The 23,200-nt window shown below is 38.0% G+C and overlaps 1 protein-coding gene across 1 annotated transcript in view; it reads left to right on the top strand.

The window, feature by feature from the left end:
- Positions 1-2,608: 2,608 nt before the first annotated feature.
- Positions 2,609-23,200, top strand: part of SPRED1 (sprouty related EVH1 domain containing 1) — a 95,142-nt gene continuing 74,550 nt past the window's right edge. The window contains exon 1 of the mRNA XM_067558047.1: positions 2,609-3,043. Coding sequence (XP_067414148.1) covers positions 3,012-3,043 — 32 coding nt within the window. The 5' untranslated portion in view covers positions 2,609-3,011. The remainder of the gene's footprint in view (positions 3,044-23,200) is intronic.

Genomic DNA, 23,200 nt, shown 5'->3' with positions numbered 1-23,200 from the left:
GAAGCAACCACCCAAGGTGGCCAGTAAGAAAATGTTTGACCAACAGAAGTGAAATAAAATTATACTGGAAACCTGGGGAACAATTGTAAGTGGCCCTGTAAGAGAGGGAGATAACCTTTAGTGGAAGTTTCACTGTACCTCTAATTTTCAGTTAAATCAGGCAAAGAAGCTCTTCTGCAGTAGCATGTTTACCATATAAGCTACTGAAAAGAGGGCTGGGTTGTTTAAACCCTCCTCCTCCAAGTGCTTCCATTTTATTGTGTTTGTTTTAGACAAGAGGCCAAGTATGTGTTTCATATCTTTTTCATGAGAGGCAAAGTGGGTGAAGTAATATATTTTATTGGACCAACTTCTGGTGGTCAGAGAGACAAGCTTTTGAGCTCTGAGCTCTTCTTCCCCCCTCTGTGTGAGCTCAAAAACCTCTCTCACCAACAGAAGTTGGTCCAATACAAGATATCACCCATGGTTTCTAATGTTCTGGGACTCACACAGCTACAACACCACTGCATATACCTTTTTAATATCTTTTCTCTTTTGTCATCACATAAACCACATAGTAAACTGCTTCCAGATTTACACAATTAAGAAACTAATCACAAACCGAAAGGGTACAGTGAATAATATGCATGTTATGGACAGTGCATCCACAAGGATTTAAACTAGCTGGAATAAAGTCAAATATGGCAGATCCTTAGCAATTTGACCATGTTCTAGATTTTCCAGTCTGTCATTGTTACTAAAAGCCGTAGCAATAAAGAATTACACAGAAGAAAACACACTGAAAACATAATCTGTTGAAGATTCAGTTCTGTCCTCTCCTAGTCCCCTCCTCTCTTCCTCAGGATAGAACAAAGAGGCATTGGTGCTGTTGTTGCTGATATCCCGGAGTTACATCCACACTGATAAAGAAGCCCTGCCAAACCTATAAGAGAGTTTAACAAGGAAATATTTGATTCACTACAAACATTTTGCATGTGTCTATGCGAACTCTGCTAGTAATGGTAAATTGCATTCATGGGCCTCCTGCGTGTACGGGAGAAGGAGAGGCATTTGTTTGAAGTAAGTCAGGCCACGCTGCGACCTCTGACGGCAAACACTATCCCTTCTCGCATTCCTCTATGTCTGCAATCTTATACCTCGTACTAATTACCAAACCCCCTTCAAGCATTTCAGAAACACGGACATGCATTTAAAAATGGATTGAATGGACAGAAAAGTATTGGCCCCGGCTGACAGAAAGTATATTGATTCCTTGCACTGGCAAGAAGATTAATGCCTGCAATGAGCATTTTCTGCAGCTATTGGCATGTAACCGGAGCAGCATCCTGTTTCTACTGCAGTCAATGGAAAAAATCCCATCCCCTTGCATGGGAGCAGGCTCCGTAACCATTCCCTCCATCGTGAACGGAAGCAAATCCAGTTTAGCCCAGCAGCAACTGGATAAATAACGTGCAATGTTTGGTGGTGCAGCAATGCAACCTCGGCACTAGCGCTGCGTGCATTAACCCGGTCCGCCCCCTTGCAGTGTGGCAGCAGATCCCACTGTATGTGCAGAGTAACAGATCAGCGTGTGTGTGCCGTGTACAACACGCTTGGTGCTGCAGCAGAGCAGCCGCCCTCCAATCCTTCCTAAAAGGGAAGCAGCACCCGCCGACCCAACTTTGCAGTGTTGGAAGCGAGTTGCCTGCACTGTGCGGCTGTAGATCTGCAGCTTCTCTGGGCCCGCAGCCTCTCAGATCCAAGCCAGGCAGGCAGCACTTCCAGCTCTCTTGCTAACTTCTCTTTCTAGCTCATACACACACACACACACACACATACATACAGACTCTCCCCCTCCAACACACACACACGGGGGAGGGGGTTTCACTTGCAGTGCTTCATAGATCCCTCCGCGCCTCTTCTGAGAGTGTGCGTGTGTGACTCTGACAACTCCTTGGGAAGTGAGTGGCGGGGGCAGGGCAGGAACTACTTTCCGGCAACTAGCTTACCCTACCGCCGCTGCCTGCAGGCCTCTCCAGCGGCTGGGTGTTGAGGGGATTATTTTTTCTCCCCCCGTGGTTATGTGGATCAAGCAGTGGCGGCGGAAGGAGCTCTGAAGCCAAGGCTTCCGTCCAGTTTTCCTGCGAAGAAGCGGTGGGAGGAGGAGACAGCGCGCGGCGGGGCTGTGGCTCATGGAGTTGCTGCTGCTGCTGCTGGGGCTGGAGCGCGGCCGCTGAACTTTTCGCCGGCTGCGGCTCGGGGCTTCTCCCTGCCGCGGGACGCCCGCCCCCCCCCCCGCAAGTCCCCTTCTCCTCACGCAAACAGCCGTGACGCATCCCGCCGCCCCATCCCCCGGCTGCTTCCCAGCTCCACCCCCCCCCCCCCCGCCGCCCGGCCGGGGCCGGCTTGTCCCCCCGCTCGGCGGCGCTGGGGGCTGCTGCTGCTCGCGGCTGAGAGGGTGGGGTGGGTGCCTGGCCTCTCTCCGCCCCCGCTCCCTTCCCCCCTCGCCTCGCCTCGCGCCGGACGCTGCTCTTCGGAGGAATTTCTGCTGCGGCTGCTCCCCTCCCTGCTGCCCCGGGGCTCGCGGCGAGGGGAGGGAGAGCCCGGCCCGCTCGGCGGGGAGGAGGAGGAGGAGGAGGGCGCTGAAGAAAGGCAGCTGCAGCGGGAGATGAGCTGCAGGAGGAGGAGGAGGAGGACGGCGGCGCGGAGCGCACTGCAGCTGGGAGCCTTCCTCATCCGCCAGCCCGTTCCCGTTAAAGACCAGAGGGCTTGCGGCTGCTACCGTCGCTGAGGCTGGGCTCTGGACAGCCCGGCCGGTCCCCGCGGCTCGAGGCTAAAAGAGTTGCCCTACCCCTCCCCCACCCCCCATGCCCCTCCAGTGTTGATGTTCTTCTCGCGGGGGAGGCAGAGCTGGGGGTTAACAATGGTGGGGTTTCTGGTGAGTTCCTGCTGCGCCCTGGCTGCGTCGTCGTCGGTGCTGCTCCTGCTGCTGCTCCTGCTCCCTCTCCCTGTCGGATCACGGTGAGGAAAAAATGAGCGAAGAGACGGCGACGTCTAACAACGAGTAAGCAAATGTTCCTGCGCCCCTTGTCCTCACTCCTTCCCGACTCCTCTGCCTTGACGTGGGGCATGTCGGCGCTGCTGCCCTGCCCGAGCTCTTTGCACGGCGGGTGTCGGGTTATACGTAGGCGCAGTGTACACACCTATGTGCCTGCATCCCTAGAAACCCCCAGGGGGGCTCTCTTTGTATGGAGGGGCTCGTTTCTTGCAGGCCGGGGGCCAGTCTCTGTGCAAGTGTGCGCTGCAGTTACAGCATGACCGAAAAGTGGCCAGGTGGTGGTGGCGGCGTGTGTGGAAGTGGGGGAATGGTGGGGGGGGGGGTTTAATGTCCAAACGTAGAGATAGTCCAACAGTGCACCCCACTTCTGCACAGGCCACCTAGAATCAGATCCCATCTCACAGATGTTTCACATGGAAACTAGTGTGTGGGAGCTTCATCCTGCAGGAAACTGTTCCTGAATTTTAATTGGATGAGTCAGTCAATGTAAATATAGTTTAAACCTTCCCCTAAAGCCTATTTTTTTAATGAGCTGTTGGGACTTCTTTTTCAAAGGGTGGGGGGTGGGGAAGAGAAGTATCTTACGTTTTTAATGTAGCTAGCTTGGATGAAATCAGTCGGCCTCATGTAGTTTTTAGATATTTGTCTTTTTGCATTTAGTCTGTGAAATGTACATTTTGGATGGAGGGGAAGAAATAAATATTCTACTTATAAATGTGGCTCTTATGGCGTTCAAAACCAGAAGTGCAAAATATCTTGAGTTATGTTGATCTCGGTGTTTATCAGAAACGTTTAAGGGTATAAAGTGCATAAGGGTTACTGTTGGCTCTCTGACTGCTACAGGCTTTGTAATCTTTTCCAGAATAATGATTTGCAATTTAGTCATTTGCTGTAATTTGTTTTACGAGTGATGTGGCTCGTCATAGTGCAGAGACAACTCTTGGTGATGGAAAATAACCGTCGTGTGCTTTTTTTTTTTTTTTTCCTTAATGCTAAATGGCGAGTTAATTTATATGACAAAAAATGTCAGTGGCAGTGGGAGGCAGATTATCATTTGCATGCATTCCTCTAAATGAAATCTTCGTTCCTTAAGATATACCTCGTAAAGGAAAAGCATTTTTCTGTTTAAAACAGTGACTGCATTTTCAGAGTTGGATAACATAAGAGTTTGAGAAATTCTGAGCTCCAATATGTAAAGCACGAAGCATTACACTGAGTCGGTTTAGAAGGTGAATTGCTTCAGTAGCCGTGTAACAAGGCAGAAGCAGTCGCCATGTTTTCTTTTTTGTGAATCATTCTAATTTGCATACCACAATCTCCATTCATAAAAAAAATAATTAAACCACCATTACCGTTGACAATCAGCAAGACCTGCCGTGGAAATTATATAGGCCGTTTCCTGCACGTCAACGGACTGGTTGTAGGACGTTTGAACGTTAGAATTTCCAGGACTACTTGTACTAAAAAAAAAAATTGCTTGTTGACAGAGTTATGTGGGAAATATCAGCTCGGGGAGGTGCTGGGAGCACGTGATCTACTCCATTCATAAAATACCTGGCTGTCCATTCACAGTGCAGTACACTGTCTGCACTGAACAGACTTGCAGATTAGATCTGCATAGACGGACAGAAAGAGACCAAGAGGTTTATGTCAGAGTGCAATGGGAGCGGGGGATGGGGGGGACTACTTATTGCTGGTGAGCCTGGAGAAATGTATGTGTTTGTTGGTTTTATTTTAAAATAAGGATTACATTCAAAGAGAGAGACATTAATCCAGAAATCGGTTTCTTTATTAAACTTCAAATTTTATTATGGGAAGAGTGTTAAGAAGATAATTTAAAATAATTTCATGTTTAGAAATGGTGCAATGAATCAGAAATGAAATAATAATGCACCACTGCATTTTGTTGCATTGCTTTCAGAACAAAATATTAACCAATTTGCTAATTCCCAGAACATAAACAACTTTGTTTGATATCATTATAATACTATTTATTTCTATGACATGGAATATCAGATACTAGCATTTTTAATATATCAAACTTTAATTAGATGAAATTATTTTAGATGCGATTTTTCAAGCCAATGCTGTATCTTTTGTTAGTAATATCTAAGATTACGAAAATTAAAAAGTCAGTGGGAAGGAAATATTTTTCTCTTTTAGTGTTTACTTTGGGAATTTTACAACACTTTATGTGTAGTCATTTTCACTATTTAGACAGTCAATTTTTCCGTTGTTGACCTTTTCAAATATCAAAGGAGTAGAAAACCTTTTTTTATTAGAACCTATGTAGGGGATGCTGTATTAGAACCTGTTTTTAAATTAGTCTGTTTAAAAAAAAAAAATTAAGTTGAGCATCCCAATTTAAAAAAAAAAAAAAAATCAAATATTCAAGGAAACTTAATTGTTGGATTCTAATTACCCAACCACAAAAGCAAATTGCATCTGGTTACCTGAACCTCTTGTTAGAAGTACCAGGTGAATTGCCTGTATTAAAATGCTTATGTGCAATGTTGATAAATATATTGCTTGAATAGTTTAACAAATATATGGCAAAGATGCTTTTCGGAGGGATTGAGGGAGTTTTGCTGCTAACAAACCAGCAGAATGATGTTTGAGTGATTTCAACACGTCATCAGAAATGAAGGATGAAAAATTTGCTTATTATATTTACAGTTTGGGTCTATTTTTATTTTTTCTATATTCTTGAATGTAAACAGATGGCTAATGTGAAAACTGACAAGGCACTATCAATTTAAAGAACATTTTTCTATGTGAACAGCTTTTTTACCTACTATGGTTGCAGGTAACACCCAAGATAACTATAACTGAAATTTTTGTAAAAATCTCTATCTTGTTAGTTTGTGATTTGACAGCATTTAGTCATTTTCATTATTTTATAGTCATTTTCACTATTTCCCCTGTTGGTGTGTGTTTTCCGCATAGCAACAGGGGAGAGAACAACATTATTGCCTTAATGTATTCATCTACAGATTCCTCATCCAGTAAAGGCAAATGTGGGTACTTGGAAAGACATTTTGTTGCTATGTTAGTAACTGAGAACTCGGCTTAGAGGCTGGTCATTAGTCTTTGTATTTGCAAAACTCCCATTCATGCAACAGGACTGAAGGATTGAGCTATGTGTTCGTTTGGAGTTTGATCTCATCTAAAACATATTGTATCTTACTGTGAATGATGTCAGTGAAATAAAAGGGTGCGGAAGTTAAAAGCTATATCGGGTACCATTGTTTTTTGTGTTTTGTTAATAAGCATGTAGAAGAAGGCAGTCTTACAAAATTCTGCTTATCATGGACAGGTTTTTTTGTAGTTGGGCAAATAGTTTCATCAAATTAAATTTTCGTCATTGTGGTAAAGGGTGAACAAGTAGATTTTTGTGTGTGTGGGCTGGGCCGGGCCTGGTACATTTTCATGACAATTTGACTCAGTTGTTGGACAATAAAAAAGAAAGTCCAATCATGTTTGTCATTTTGATTTAGTGGAAGAGTGAAGATTTATTTTTGATGCTCATGGATGGCCCTGAGCTAATAATGCTGGTTTGAGCTATGCATAATGTGAATAGGCACCTTGCAAAGTTTGATTCTCTCCTCTGTGTACACCGCAATAATTCCACCACTGGGACTGAGACTGACATGGCTACAACACTGCATATGACAGTTAAAATTAAGTAGCATTTTTTTAATGTGGACAAATAATCACTAGACTAGGAAGACATGATTAAACTCATTTTGTAATACAAGTCAGGTTTGGGACCCATTAATCCAAAAGTAAGTGACCCCCTACTGGCAGATTTTTCTCATTATTTCCTATTGCTGCCCTTCTGTGAGAGAAGTGGTGCCTGGTTCTGCAAATCCTCTGTACTGTTTTTCCTGAACTCAGTTTTGTGGGTCATTCATGCATATTGTCGTCTTCACATTTAGGCTCTGATTTTTAAATTTTTCAAAGACTCTTATGGATGAAAGGTGATGTTACGTTCATATAGCATTCTCATTTCTTTTAACTGTCAAGTCATATATTTTCCCATTAAATATATTTAAATTTAATTTGGGTTTTTTAATGATGGAAGCACGTTGCTGTCTGTTGCTTAACAAGGTATGAACAGTGTTATCAGATAGATGTATCCACCTGTCATGTCATGGCAGCTTTGAACTATTAAATTGAAAGACATACACATAAGACTCAATGTGGAGAGAAAATTGTTGAGTCAGATTTATCCCCCAAAACTAGATTAGCTTTTTAAAAATAATGAGGTTATACAAAACCTAAAAACAAATGTAAATCTTTTTCTAGAACTTTAAAATAAAATTGCAATAAAATAAATATTTTTAAGTATCCCCTTGTATTTCCAGCCAAAATAATTTTTTTATGCACCTTTGCAGCTTGGACAAACACCCTAAGTAGAAAAAAGGAATTTAGACTTTTAAAATTCTGTTATTTCTAATCTGTTTTGTTTGTACTATAAGTAAAATATAATGATGAGACAAAGTTTTTAAAACATAAATTGATCATGTCCCTTCTAAATTTACTAATTAGATTGTCATTTTAGAACTTGTTTATTTCTGGGGCACTGTTTGATTGATTTGGAGTCCTGGAGAGTCAGTTCCAATTTTATTGGCTGCCTCATACCCATTACTTGGCCTTATGTCCCAGCCATGTTCTCTTAGGGGAAAAAAGCAACTTTCAGGTTACATGATAATTTGAGAAGTCAAGAAAAACCACATATGGGTCAGCTTTAGCAGAATTCTTTGATTGTTGTGATATCGTAGAAAAAGTTTATTCTGGGATGTCACGGCAGAATTGGAGCCAGTGGCATTATTTAGGGAAACCTAAAGAAAGTTGATTTTTTTTAAAGGTGAGATGGTGTTACATCAACAGTTGAACTGGACAGTGTTCAGTATGTATATTGGAAATTAATGAAATTTATTTATTTTGGCCCAGATCATGCCCAGAGGAATTGTTAATGAGTAAAGGTTAAGTGTATGCTTTTGTGTCTGCAGGACCTAAGCTTTACTTTGCAGATCTTCTTTAATTTGTCCTTTGGCCATTCTCTGCATACCTATAAAGGTTTATGCAGGTTAGTTCTTCATTATGACAGTTTTTGTGATATGCTGTTTGTCTGTTATGCACGTAATTACTGTCTGTGTCCATGCATCCCTGTTACGCTATAGAAATTTGTGTGTGTAAATGTGCAGAAATACATCAATTGACGTAACAAAATAAACCTTAAATCTTTAAACTCGGGGTTCACAATTCAATTTTAACAATCTGAAGGAATATCAAGTACATTTAAAAATCCTACTTTCATTATGGAGCTACATATGATATTCTAATTTTACTGTTTATAAAGACAGGATGGGGAGCATCTCTGCATATATGGAGCAGGTAATCTTAGTTTATTGGGCTAATCTGGAGTTGGACATGGAGAGAGAATTCCTTAGGGAAGCCAATGTCAGGGTAAACAGATTAACAGAATTCAGAAATGGGTGTCTGAAAAGTGAATGATGGAAATTATGAAAAAATAATACATCATAATGTTGGAATAGAAGGCAAAAAGGGCAGAGAATAAGGGTGGATTAAAAAAAAAATTAATAGGATTTTTTTTTTAATTTTAAATTAAAAATAGACTATTTTAAAAAAACTAAACCTATTTAAAATTTGGTATTGAACACCCGTGTTAAGACCTAAAGTTATTATAATCTCTTAATTTAAATTAAGTACCAAAAATAATACCAAGCACTAACTATTTGCTTCCAGTTTTTAAAGAAAGTCAAATAATTGAACTGGTGGAAATCACTAGCCAAGCACCTTAAACCAAAGTTTGTTGAAGTGCTAAAGTAGCACTTGATAGCAGTAGCCTCTTCTGCAAATGTTTAGAGAATATATTTTTCTTTTCAGTTTATTCAACTAGTTCCAGTTTATTCAACTAATTTGGTTTAATGATTAGTTCATTTAAAGTTAAGAAACCAATTGGGAGCTGAAAAAACAGAATAACTTGCTTTCCTCTTCCAATCTATAAATAAAAATTATTTCTAATAGGATGAGGTCTACTAGTTCTAAAATCTTGAAGGGCATGGTGACCAGTTCAATTCTTGCTACAAGTAATCTTTCCTTTTTGTATTTAACATTGATTTATTAAACAGTGTTTTGATAAACTTTTTTCTTATATATCCAACATATTTAGGGTAGTTTCATTTAATTAAAAAAAAAAAAAGCTGTTTTTGTGCATTTGTAATTTCATCTGAATTTCCATCCAAATAGAGCTTATCAAGTACAATATTAATCATCTTGTAAATAAGAAATTTCTAATGAAAAAATTGAGAATCTGGATAAATTAAGTTTAAAATATGTAATTATTCATGTTACATTTATACACTTTTATTTATCCTCCGGGTAGCACCCAAAAAAAAAGGCACCAAATTTAATATAAAGGCTGTTTAGTTACAAATAAACACATTTTAATGGTTACCAATCAATGAGAATCAACCTTTCTTTGGGGAAATAACTAAAAGTACAAATGCAAAACAAGATTAAAATTAATTATTTAAATCAATGTTTCCTGCTTGCTGATTTAAATCAGGATTACAATTGGTGATTTACTTGCTTTGATGTAAATCAGTCTGTCCTGCAGAGAAGTGATCTTGTATTTCTAAGACAAGGTATAATTTTTTTGCATAAATTACATGAAGTAAGTGGCATAAACATCACATGAAGTAATATGAATTTTTGTGCTGGTCTAAATATGCAAATACACTCTGTAGATTTCACCTTGGTCAGGAATATTAAGGAAGCTCTAGTATGTTTCAGGGAATCTAGACAGAATACAGGAATTGCCATATTGTATTGGACCTAAGGTCCCTCTAATCTAGTACTATCTCTCTGACAGTGGCTGGTATCAGATGCTTAGAGGTAGGTGTAAGAATTTTACAGTAGGCTCCTATATTGGATTTCATTGTGATTCTAATAGTTGGTTTAAGCCATGAAGCACAATATTCCTCCCACACAATTTTTATCTTCAGTTTATGATAAATTCTGGATATTCTTGATATCAGCATCGCCTCTTGAATCTTGTTAGTTCTTGGTCTCAGCTTCTTGTGGCAGTGAGTTCCACGGTATTTTCTTGAATTGCATTTCAGTTTTCCACCTACTAATTTTGTTGAATGTCCCCTTGTTCTTGTGTTATGAAACAGAGAGAACGGAACTTCCTGGTTCACTTTCTTTATGCCATTCTTTCTTTTACACACTTTTATCTTGTCCTTGATTATTCATTTCCTTTTCTAAGATAAACAGTCTCAACTTTTCATCCTGGCTTTATATAAAGATTTTCCATATCCTTGACTCATCTTGCTCTTTACTGAAACCCACTCTAGTTCTGCTGTATCCTCCTTGAAATGGGAGGATGAATAATATGCACAGTATTGCAGATGAGACCCCACCATTTAGAAAAAGCATTATAATTACAGTATTCACAATCACATTCTTTATGCTGCTTAACATTTTGTTCACCTTTTTGACCACAGCTTCACATTAAGCAGAAGTCTTCATTGATCTGTCTGCATGATGCCCAGTTACCTTTCCTGAAGAAAGAAAGAAATCCTTAGCACAGCATACTGGAAAAACTTACTTATCAAACATCTTAGAGTAATAGGTGGAATAGCTGTTTTATAAGAAAACAGAGTAGCTGTTTATAAGAAAACTGAATAAGAGTAGCATGGCAAAATTATGGATCACTTTGGTTCTCCTTTACATGTATCCTGAATTGCATAAGAAGAAAACAAGTTTTTGACTCAAGAAATTAGCTTAAGAAGAAGCAGTTGGTGATTAAAAACTGCTGGCCCATATCTCTCAGTGGCTTTTGTTCATATATGCCGCTATGGGAACATGAATGTGCTATGCCTGTCTTTATCAAGAAGAGTCTGTGCTAAAGATTCGCCTCTAGATCTAAGGAGGGCTTTGAACACATTTTATCAGTGTAGAGACCAAGGTGACATTTTTTGGTCTCGAATTCATCTAATCCTTACCTACCATTCTTATAATCATATTTGTTGGTCCATTATTTCAGTTTATCAGCTATAAAAAGGGTGCCTTAGATACTATTTTATTTCTACTATTGGCCTCCTTTAAGGTAGACCGGCACAGGTACAAATTCCTTCCAGTATGTTCTTGAAGGGGAAAAAATGCATTTAAGTGTTCTAAAGACTGCAGTTCACTATGAAAAGCACCTTTAGTTTAGTAATGAGTGGTTTCCTGTGCATAATTGCAGTCCTGAATAAAATCCCAACTCAATCCAAGTAAAATGGGAGGAGAAAAAAATAAGTCATTCCCAAAGTAATAAATCATGATCATTGTATTTATAGATTGTCTGTCAGTCACGCGGAGATAGAAAAGAACACATGAACGTTAAAAGCTTCTGTTCCACTGGTTCACGGTGCCACCACTGATTCATTAAAAATAGATTAAATAAGTGTATAGCAAGCATGAAAAAACTGCATTTCAGTCTCAGCCTGTACTGTGTTTAATTCCCTGACAGGCAGACAGACCAAAAGCCACAGATGTCTTAGCTATATCCTGCTTCCTAGCACTGACAAAACACTTTTTGTGCCACAGAGGTTTATCTCAGATATACTTGCTTTTGAAGATTTACTTTAAAATATCATCAGAGTTTAACACAAGTAGACATTACAACTATATTGTTTCATCTCATGATCTGTGTTAACTTGAAAGGGAAAATGTCCATATGTTATCATTTTAATGTCTCTTCTATAAGAAAGCATTGCTTACGACATGTCACATAACATTTGAATAAAGTGACCAGTGAAATGATGGCACAGAAACGCAAGTAGTTATGTTCTTCCCCTCTGACAAACACAGATTTTAGTTAAGTGAGCAATGCAAATGAACAAATAATATGGTCCCAGTATAAGGAATTCAAATCTTGTCTATCTTGATGGGTTACAGTATTGAAGTAGTGAAATTACTACATCACAAGAGACTGTGTGTGGACTGAGCAAAATTGAATATACTGACAGTCTGTGAGGGAAAAGGGATTTTTAGCCAGGCTGTTTTAAACTGTTTTTTTCATTTTCTTAATTCCTGTATGTAATGAATGCATGGTTGAAAAAGAGATCTGTTAAAATTTTAAATCCCTGCACCTTTAGTTAATGTGAGAGTGTTCACAAGAAACATATTTGAGAACCCAAAAAAGTCAAACAAAACCATACTTGACATTCCTGATATTTCAAATAAAAAAGAATAAAACTTTTACAAAAAATTTTCAGGCCTCTGTACATCATATAGAAACAACAAAGGGTATAAAATTAACTTTTTAAGAATCCTGTGCAGGTCACCTTTAACTGACAGTGAAACAACTTAAAATTTGACAAAGAAATATCCTTTTTTGGAGAGAAATGTCTTTGAATAATCAAGTGAAAATTGGTTTTGATTTGACGAATGTATGAACCAAAATCATCCTCCACTTGCAGCCTATGTTTTGCACTGTGTTTGCTTTTTATGCTAATAAAGCACACAGCTAAGACCACACTGAATCTATGGCAGGATTGAAATATTTAGCAAGCACTAAAGAGTCAAGTAGGCTGAAGAGAAGGCACAGCATGCTATTCAAATATGTCACTTTAGCAAAGTTAGCAAATATGTCACATTAGCAAAGTTAACACTTTTTTTTTTGTAATTTAATTTAGTTTTCAGTATGAGAAATAACCTTCAATATTAAAGATTTGTAAAAATAAAAACCAACTGTAATTGTATTATCAATCAGTTCCATCCTCACAATTGCTTAAACAAGCAAATATTATGCAACATATATGCACAGATTTTGAGCACTTTAAGCATCTGGTTTACTGGCTGACTTTGGGCAAACTTAAGAGCTTCATCTGTTGCAGTAAATAGCGTAACTACCCCAACAGTAAATATTTTAAAGATGACACAGTACTCTTGTCAAGAATGGGGAAAAGAAAAGCGAAGGGAAAACAAAACACTTAACAACCATAAGAGAGAGAACACAACAAACTACTAGTAAAATGACCTTCATGAGGCAGCAGCTTCTTATGCTTTATGGCAAAGCAGAATAATCTTTTTCATATTTTCCTCATTCATTCATGCCCCTACACTTTCTTACCCCGAACTAGAGGCTTAAAAAAACATAGCAGAACTTTTTTAATGTTACCCCATTTTCTTGATATTCTCAATAAACCCCTTATAGTATCTTGTAATTTTAAATCATGTAAATTCTTCTTTCCTGGGAAAGCTCCCTGCATTCCCACATCAGGTGAACAACTATTTATCTAACTTTACATGTGTTACATAGCCCATCTTTGTGTCTATTTGATAAATATAAATTATTATTCAAACCACAGTGCCCAGTTAATAGTCTAAATATGAGTACTTCACTGATCCTTTCATAACTTTGGAGTAGTGTATTATCCTCTATTTTTGGACGTACTTCATAGAATCTTCCTCCTCTTTTCTCCTTGGTCCACAATTCTTGCCATTCCTTTTTAAATCCTTTTTTAACTAAATTTTTAAATTGCTGTTTTCTGAAAGGTATCTGTATATCAATTTCTCCATTTTTTATGCATTTTTACTTCTTTATTCAATGTTTATTGCTAGATATCCCAGCATGTGCTAATATGTTCACTCCTGATCATACTAACTGTTTTAAAAAATAATCATTTATTAGATTCAGGGTGGATTGATTTAAATCGCCAAGTGAAAATCATTGATTTAAAATCAAGTTTTCTACTGATGCTGCTTCACATATTTCTTAAACAATGGTGCAAATCTGATCACTAAAACATGTTAATTTACAAATCAGTACAGTATTTTCCAACATCTAGGAGGGCATACTTTGTGTAATTTTTTAGATAACTTGATTTTTATTAATTTAGGAAATAGTACATAATACTCATTACCTGTGTCAAGCTGCAGATGCAGCAGCAGTACATTAGGAATGGTAAGAACTAAATCACACACCCAAACACAATAGCACTTATATTTTATTAAACTAAATCTTAAATGTTACATAAATGTTTCACATTTGCAATTGCAGCAGTCTCCTGAGTTGCTGGCAGACGGCTGTCCTTAAACTCTTTTAAAATTCTTAACTCTAACAGACAAGTCATCACAACACTAAACGTACGCTGTCCTTAAAACTTCTACAACTAGCTCTCATCTTCCCCACTCCCATTGTCATTTTTAGTCATAGACTGAAACAGAAATACAATTTTTCCTGTTTTTTCAACTCCCAGTCAATTTCTTAGCTTTGATTGCATAATACCAAACGATGAAAATATTCTCTCTGTGCCTGCAGAGGAAGCTACTGCTGTGAAAAGTTGGCTTAGCAACTGAAGGAACTCTGTTTCAAGGTGCCTGGCTAATGATTTCCACCAATTCAGAGGAATGACTTTGTTCAAAACATCATCAGTAAACATGTACTGTTTAAATGGTTCCACTCCAGCCCTGAAATTTATTATGACTAGCATAACGGAAATGATTTTGAGATGCCTATGGCATGGCAGCATCATCTTCAGAAGTTAGACATCTACCTTTATATCTGGGGTCGAGAATGTTTGCAAGAAAATGAAGTGGAGTTAGTGCTTTATCCATTCACTTCTTTACTGCCTGCGGTTTAATTTTCTGGTGAGGTATTTCTTTCTTCAGTGTCTCTTGAAGTGCCTTCCAAATTTTGACAGCATCAGAAATGCAACAATAATTTCTCTAAAGTTTGTTTAAGGCTATAGATATAGGCTTCAGTATACTGAACCTCTACATTTCTCTTTAATCTAATGTTAGATACTTTGGATGAGATACTTCCATGATAAAATAAATGGTTTTCTTCACAAAGTTTTATGAGAATAGACCAGTTCTTAATAAATTGTTCAAAACAATCAACCACAGAATTCCTTCGGACATCTTGAGGGAGAATTAGTTTGGATTCTCCTGCTCTCTTCAGTGAAGCTGAAGCAAAATGGTTGTTATGGAAGTATTTTGTGACTTAACATTTTCTTTTAGTTCTGGAGAAGACGTACTTAAGTCTTTGGCTAAAAGATGCATTAAATGGACACTGCAGCCATATGTTATTAAGGAGCACCCTTCCGTTTCTTCTTCTAAGTATCTTCTCATCTTTGCCACGTTTGCAGCATTGTCTGTGACAAAACTGCACACATGACAGTTGAATTTTTGTTCACAATTTATTACAGCTTTCACTGCCATTTTTTAAATATTCTGTTAGGTGGGCATTTCCCGATGTATCTATTGTTTCTGAAAGATATGCAACCCCATCTTCTGTTGTGTCACAGGCACATACTACTGGATCTTTGTGTACATTGCTCCACCCATCAAGGCTTAAACTAGTAAATTTCCCCTCAGTATTTCTTCCACACTGTTCAAGTTCCTTCTCATACACTGTATCTAGCAATCTTCCACCAATGTCTGCTCTACCAAGTAGAGTGTAGCCTGGTCGTAAGGACTGAACCATGTCAATGAAGTGTTTATTGTTAACAATGCGAAAAGGAGAATTTCTGGCATAAATGAACCGAGCAGTCTTTTAATCTATGAGACTGTATGAGACATTTATGAGACTGTAAGTGTAGATTTAGCATGTTTGTGATGAGATTTAATTAAAACTGTTGTTTTTTAAACAAGAGAAAAATTTAGTGTTTGATGATTTTAAAAAAAGATAAAAACCAATTGAAATAAAATCCGATTTTTTTTATTTTTAAAAAAATCATTGATCTTTATCCACCCTGTCAGTGTATACCACAGAAGAATGTCACAAACAGCACCAGAATTTGAAATATCAGTTATTTTAGACCAAATTAAAGACAAGGAGAAGAGGGAGTCTTTCAAAGATGAGAATAAATGCATAGAAGCAAAAACATGATGATGTTCACCAGTGTTTACAAGGTTCCATGCCAAATTCCTAGTTAGTATTTGCTTATTTTGAAAAGCCAAATATTTTCTCTATTTAAAATACTTAAAAGAATATTGTCAACTTACATTTGTTCCAGTATTCAATTTTTATAAGAACAGTCTTCTCTAAAACCTGTAGAAATTTTTCCTTGTCCATTTTAAAATAACTCAATGAAGAACAGTTTTAAACAAACATTCACCTACAGTGTTTGACACTCCATCACTACAGCACTAACGCTGAAATTGATTATTTGAATTGATTTAACAGAAATGAAACTGACTTACTTGATTTTTCAGGAGCTGAGACTAATGCAGAGAGTAAACAAGAAGCACAGTGAAGAGTAAATTTGATTTTTAAAATTCTTACTAATTTACATCATTGTTAATAACACAGCTAAATAAGTTTGTTAAAATCATTTTTAAAGCTGACGTGCCCTGATTGAAAAGGCTAAAACAGAATCAATAAAGTGTGGCCCACAGCAGAGTTTACTGCCTGTGATTTCCCTCTCTGGACTATCACAGCACTGTTTTGGTGAAATGGCAGGTCCTGAATGGCAGCAGGAGTGGCTTCTGCCATTCCATTGACGTACAGGAAGGCAGGGGCTAAAAAGGGCAATGGGAAAGGGGAGCACTCAGGTTGCTTTAATTTATGACTGCTTTATGTGGCTGCCTGTGGGCTTGTCTGCAGCCCAGACTTAGTGAAGTGCTCCATGCTCAGTCTGCTTGCACTCCTGTGCTTGACATGCCCACTCTTGCTCCCAGTAAACCAGTATGCTGGGGCCTCAATGGAGGGGCAATTTAGGGCTATGTATGCCAGCTCTGTGCCGGGGGATTCTTTCTGTGGGCCTCTCTTTTCCTTTTATGGCTCCTTACACATCTGGAATGTTACGAAAGGGCAATAGCAGGGATTAGAATCTGATCCCAGGTCTGCAGTAGGACATATCCAATTCTTAGTCCTAATGCTTTTGAGAATTAATATGGTGAAAATATTTGTTTGGCAGTGCTGTCTTTAATGACTATACCCCCACCCCCATCTCCAGAGCCAGGAATAGAACCCCAAATTTCCAATTTCCTTGAATCCTCTGTCTAGCAAATACTTGTAAGCCAATGGCAAAGGCCGTCTTAAATCCCCTTCTGGTCTCTGCCTAATACTGTTACCAGGTACTCATGTAGCTCAAGTGCTAGCAGTCTGTGCTATGCTATGACTTTTAAAGGTCCTGGGTTCCTGCTGTGCTGATGGTCCATGTGGGGAATTACTATGATTCTACCTGATGGCATTTTTGTATTTTCAGCAAAACAGCGCGAGTTCTGTGGCACCTTAAAGACTAACAAATTTATTTGGGCATTAGCTTTCATGGGCAGAAACCCACTTCGTCGGATGCATTTTTGTATTTTCAGTTTGCTCTGTAAAAGCACCTGCAAATGGCATACAAAAATATGCCAAAAGAACATTAACATTGTAAAGACAAGCACTCAAAATTTTGAAAATGCCAGAATTTGCTTATTTAACCTTAAGACACATACACAAGGGGGACAACTTCTGACACAATTGCAGAGCCAGGAATAGAACCATCCAATACAATGTCTTAAACACAAGGACACATCCCTTCTTTTCTTGCAGTCCTCTGCCTCATTCACCGTTCATCCTGTGGACAGAGTGAGGCAAGAGTAGAACAAATAGCATGTCATCAAATAATTAGACTATATCATGCTTATGGTCAAAGGGCAGAAATAAGGTTGCACATGAAACCTTAATTCTGACACTATCAAACTGCTGAGTAATGTAATTTGAAACATTAACATTGTCCTAATTTTTTTTGGATGTAATTTAGACAGAATTGTGCTGTGATTCTTTGCTTCATCTACAAGTGAAAGGGTCTATTGCAGTTTTCAGATATCAGTGGTGTTACTCCTGGCAAGTCTGCACAATACCCTATCATATTTTACACAGGATTGTTATGAACTGCTTCTTAAAACTCTTCTCTCTGGTTTGATGGTACTTCTCTGTGCATAAAGAATTTAACGCTTACCTGCAAGCTCAGTTATAACATGTCTGGAAGCCCCCTCATCCCCTCAGATCTTTTATTCACCCATTCCTTTCCATTGGGAGAAAAGTACATTTTTACTCTTAATTATGCTTTAGTCATATTCTTTTAATAGTTCTAAGGCAGTAGTGTGATGAGGAGAATCACATAAACATTTGAGCTTTGTCCTTCTGCCTTATTGCTAGTGCACACCTGACAGAAGCACACTTTACAGGTAAGGTTTAGGGCTAGGGTCTTCTATGGTGTTCACTATTTTGGTGCTTCATTTGTTGGTTTCTCTACAAAACTAGTGCCAGGCTAGTAAATCTACAAAGCATCTGTAGATGAAGTAAATGAGATCTCTGGGTGCTCACCATCTCTAAAAGTGATCAATAATATTTTAAAGGAGATCCTAAAAACTAGTGGAACACTTGAAAATTTTGGCCTTCCTCTCTGTTTTCTCCTAGTATCAATGAAAGCATATTGAAATTATTTTTAAGAGATAGTGAGCGCTCATGGATTCAGTAGAAGCTGGTGAGAGCTGCAGATGCTCAGCACTTATAAAAATCAGGCCCTTAAGGCATATAAAATAAATAAATATAAGTCCTGTAGATGGGCAGGCTGAATTTTAATTCCCCTTCACCTCTTTCACTCTTCAGGAAACTTAATTTTTTAGTAGGTGAGTAACAAATATCAAAACTTAATCCTGATACAGTTTCCAGTATGTTGTCATACTTTCTGTATCTGCCTGAACTTTTGTTATCTTAGCTATCATAAACTTTAAACATCCTCTTGTAGAGCCCATCCCCCTTTTCATGCAATGTTGCTATGGCAATGGAAAAGGATTCTTCTGCATGTTAACAAGCCCATGTTAGGTATTGGAGGCTTTTCACAAATCTGTTAGCACTTGCCTGGGGCACCGAAAATTGAGGCTACCAAAAAAAAAAAAATCACCACTTACTAACTAGAAGTGGGTTTACATGGTGAAAACATTTTAGAGATTGGAGAATCATGCTCTAACATTTGATGTAGATGCTTCAGTATTCTTTGTAGTGATACTTTTCTGTTTGAAAATCATATCCAAAAAAGCTGGAACAGTGTTACTGCATCACATTGTTCAAATATTTTATTGCCTTATATTTTGTATTATTGGCAAGCGGCATAGAACATTGATGTGAAAGGGTATTCTGGTGTAAGTATTTTGTAGGTATGTTTGTCTTTAATGCAAAAAAACCCACATCTGCCTTTGTTTTAAAATGTATCTTGCCTCTTACTAAGTTCCTGTAGTTTTAAGTGCACAGAGTTATCAGTCTTTAGTTTTTGATGTCTGCCTTCTAATGCAACAAAGGTAGAATGCATCCACATCGGTTGCTATGAAGTAAGATGAAAATCATTAAATTTTCATTTCCTAATTAATATCTTGACCAGGGGCTTGTGTACATGGGAAAGTTATTCCAGATTAAATCAGAGTGCTACCTTATTTAAAGTGCTCTAGCTATTCTGGAATAATTCCGTGAGTGGACACTCTTATTTCAGAGTGTTGGAATAAGAGTGCTGGTCAGTTTCCCCATGTAGACAAGCCCAAAAAGCTCTGCTCTCTTTCCCTCCTTTTGCCCCCGATAATTTTTCGTAGATCTGTAGATTCCAAGGTCATCTAATCTGACCTTGTATAACACAGACTACAGAATTTGCCAAAAATAACTTCTAAAGCAGCGGTTCTCAACCAGTGGTTATGCACCACCGGTGGTACTTCGAAGAAGGCTGGGTGGTACGCGAGCCGTACTGCGCCACCGAATCCGCCACCGAAAGTCCCCCCCGCCACCGCCGCAAGTTGTGTGTGTCATCCCCCCCATGTTCCACCCATGTAACCCTGCTGCCGCCGAAAGTCCCCCCCCCCCTTTTTTTTCCCCGAGTGGTAGTCGGGGAAAACAAGGTTGAGAACCGCTGTTCTAAAGCATATCTTTTAGAAAAACATCCAATATTGATTTTAAAAGTGCAAGCAATAGAGAATCCATTGCGGCACTTGGTAAATTGTTCCAATGGTTAATTACTCTCTATTAAAATGTGCGCCTTACTTCCAGTCTGAATTTGTCTAGCTTCAGCTTCCAGCCACTGGATCATTTTATACCTTTCTCTGCTAGACTGAAGAGACCATTATTAAATATTTGTACTCCATGCAGATACTTAGGCTGTAATGAAGTCACACCATTTTTTCTCTGTTAAGCGAAATAAATTGAACTCCTTGAGTCTGACATTATAAGGCATGTTTTCTAATCATTTAATTATTCTTGTGACTCTTCTCTGAACCCTCTCCAATTTATCAATATCATTCTTGAAGTGTGGACACCAGAACTAGACACAATATTCCAGCAGTGGTAACAACAGTGCCAAATACAGGGATGAAGTAACCCCTTCTCCTTCTCAAGATTCCCCTGTTTAATCCATCCAAGGATTGCGTTAGTTCTTTTGGCCATAGTGCCACAGTAAGAGCTCATGTTCAGCTGATGATCCACCACAACCCCCAGTTCTTTTTCAGCGTCACTGCTTCTCAGGATAGAGTCCCCCATACTGTAAGTATGGTCTACATCCTTTGTTTCTAGAGGTATACATTTTTATTTTGCCATATTAAAACACACATTGTTCATTTGCACCCAGTTTACCAAGTGGTCCAGACTGCTCTGTGTCAGTGACCTGACCCCTTTATTTACCGTTTCCCTCCAATTTTTGTCATCTGTAAACTTTCAGTGATGATTTTATGTTTTCTTCTAGGTCATTAATAAAAATGTTAAATAGCTTAAGGCTGAAAACTGATGATCCCTGTGGTGCCCCACTAGAGAATAACATCTGTTCGATGATGATTCCCCACTTATAATTACATTTTGAGACTTACTAGTTAGCCAGCTTTTAGTCCATTTCATGAGTACCATGTTAATTTTATCTTTTTAGTTTTTTAATCAAAATGTCTTGCAGTACCAAGTCAAACGCTTTACATAAGTCTACGTATATTATTTCAACATTGTTACCTTTATCAGCCAAACTTGTAGTTTCATTAAAAAAAAAAGAGTCGTTAGTTTGACAGGATCAGCCAGCTCTTTTAAAATTCTTGGATACAAGTTATCTTGGACTCCTGATTTTAAAATGTCAAACTTAGTAGCTGCTGTTTAACATGGTCCTGAGATACTGGTGGAATGAAAAGAGTGATATGACTAAAAACATCTTTCTAAATACAGAACAAAAGTATTTATTGAACACTTTTGCCTTTTCTGCATTATCAGTGATGATTCTAACATTTTCATCTAGTAATAGACCAATACCATTGTCAGGATTCTTTTTGTTTCTAACGTACTTTTAAAAACTCCTTATTGTTTTGAATTCTGCTGGCCAAAGATTTCTCCTTGTGTCCTTTTGCTTCCCTTATCAATTTTCAAGAAGTTCTAGTTTCTCATTTCTGTAGTATCAGCATCCCCTTTCTTCCATATGTTTATATATTACTTTTTTTTGTTGCTGCTTTTGCTTCCCTCTAAACCAGTCTTTTTGCTTAAAAAAACAAATACCTTCTTCCTTGATTGTGGCTTTGTGGGCATTTAGTAAAGTGTGTTTTTTCACATTTTTTTTATTAAAGTCTTCCTCCTCCTTAATCCTAGTCTTTGGGTACCGGAAACTAAAATATAATGTGTATCTCTGCATTTCAAGCCCTTCTGCTCTTATAGATGCCTTATTGTATAATGACTTCAGAACAGCCATTTCTAAGTTTCTTTCTTTGTTAAATAGACTACTTTTTTCTAGGGTTTTATTTTTAATTAAGAAACTAAAACCTGGACAGGTTCTCCCCAAGAGATTTTTGGCTTGTTTAATGAATGCCTGTAGGACTCCACTTGTAAAGCTGTTATCCTAGTGTGTTATCACAAGCTAGGAAAAACCTTATCTCTGTCAGCTGGTACCAAAAAAAAAAAAAAAAAAAATTATGATCCAGGCAGTAAAATTTAATTTCTTTATTATTATAAGGTCCAGACAGCAATTTGTGCACCATACCTACTGTAATTTTCAAATGTTCAATTTTATTAACTTTTTGATTTTATGAACTCCTCAGTCTCCAATTAGCTCATAAAATAAGGGTTCTATTGTATGCATTAGTAGTACAAGTAAACTGTGTGCCTTATTGGGCTTATTAAATTTAATAAAATATTTAATGGTAAATGCTGGTATATGTGAGGAAGTTTTTTTAGGAAGCTTGTTCTGAGTCATAAGGGATTTTTTGTTAAAAAGATTCAGCTTTTTTAGTTCTCGTCTCATATTTGCCTGATAATTGTTTTAACTTCTACAGCTCATCTCCTCTTTTTCTTCCTCATAAGGATTTATTATTTCTTTTAAAATGTATTTCCTTGGGCATCTTTGAATCCTAAATGTGGTTTTGTATGGTGCTGTGTCTTTTCATCATCCTGCGGTAGAAAATGAGTTCCAGTGTTAGAAGAAGGCATATAGTGTGGATCGTGGGTACTAAATAGAGCAGCTTGTCAGTTCACCTCACAGCTGCTGTTAATGTTTCATCCTGCAACTGTTACAGATGATAGGAAAGTAACTGTCATCATAGGAAACAAAAATATAATTTGATTAGTCAGCTGGTGTCAGTTGTTAAAACAGAAATGCAATCATTTATTTTCTCCTGGTAGAGAAAAAATCTATTGTGTCCTATTAAAGTTGCCTTGAACTGAGTATGAGGGAATGTTCATATCCTGAATCCATGACTACCTGGTCTCCATACTCTGATGGCTGTCTACTTTAAAACTTGTAATTTAGTTATAATAATTATAAGGTCATGTTACATCTCCCCAGTTAAATCTACTTAACATATAACCCATATGAGAAAAGATCTTAAGAAATAATGGTGCTTGCCATGATAGTTTGTTTAGTTAATTTTAGGATTATAAAAACTGGTTTTAAGGAGGACTTCCATTGTGATATAAACTGCAAGATTTTTATACTTTAGTTTAAGCCATTGTTAAGCAGAACTTACAAAGTTAGAAAGGGTCATCATAACTTGGTCAGCAAGACTAAAGTGTGTGCGTGCATGAATGCATACGTGTGTGCATATACAGACTGGTAGGACCCTTGAATTACTTTTTCTTAAATGTGATGCTCAAATGAGGAACAGTTTCCATCTTGCAGTCCCTTCACAGGTACATTTGAACCTATAAAG

Source organism: Emydura macquarii, unplaced genomic scaffold (assembly GCF_026122565.2).
Source record: "Emydura macquarii macquarii isolate MOO-44397 ecotype Brisbane River unplaced genomic scaffold, CSIRO-AGI_Emac_v2 contig_1876, whole genome shotgun sequence".
NCBI lineage: Eukaryota > Metazoa > Chordata > Testudines > Chelidae > Emydura > Emydura macquarii.
This window is presented reverse-complemented; position numbering and strand designations above follow the sequence as displayed.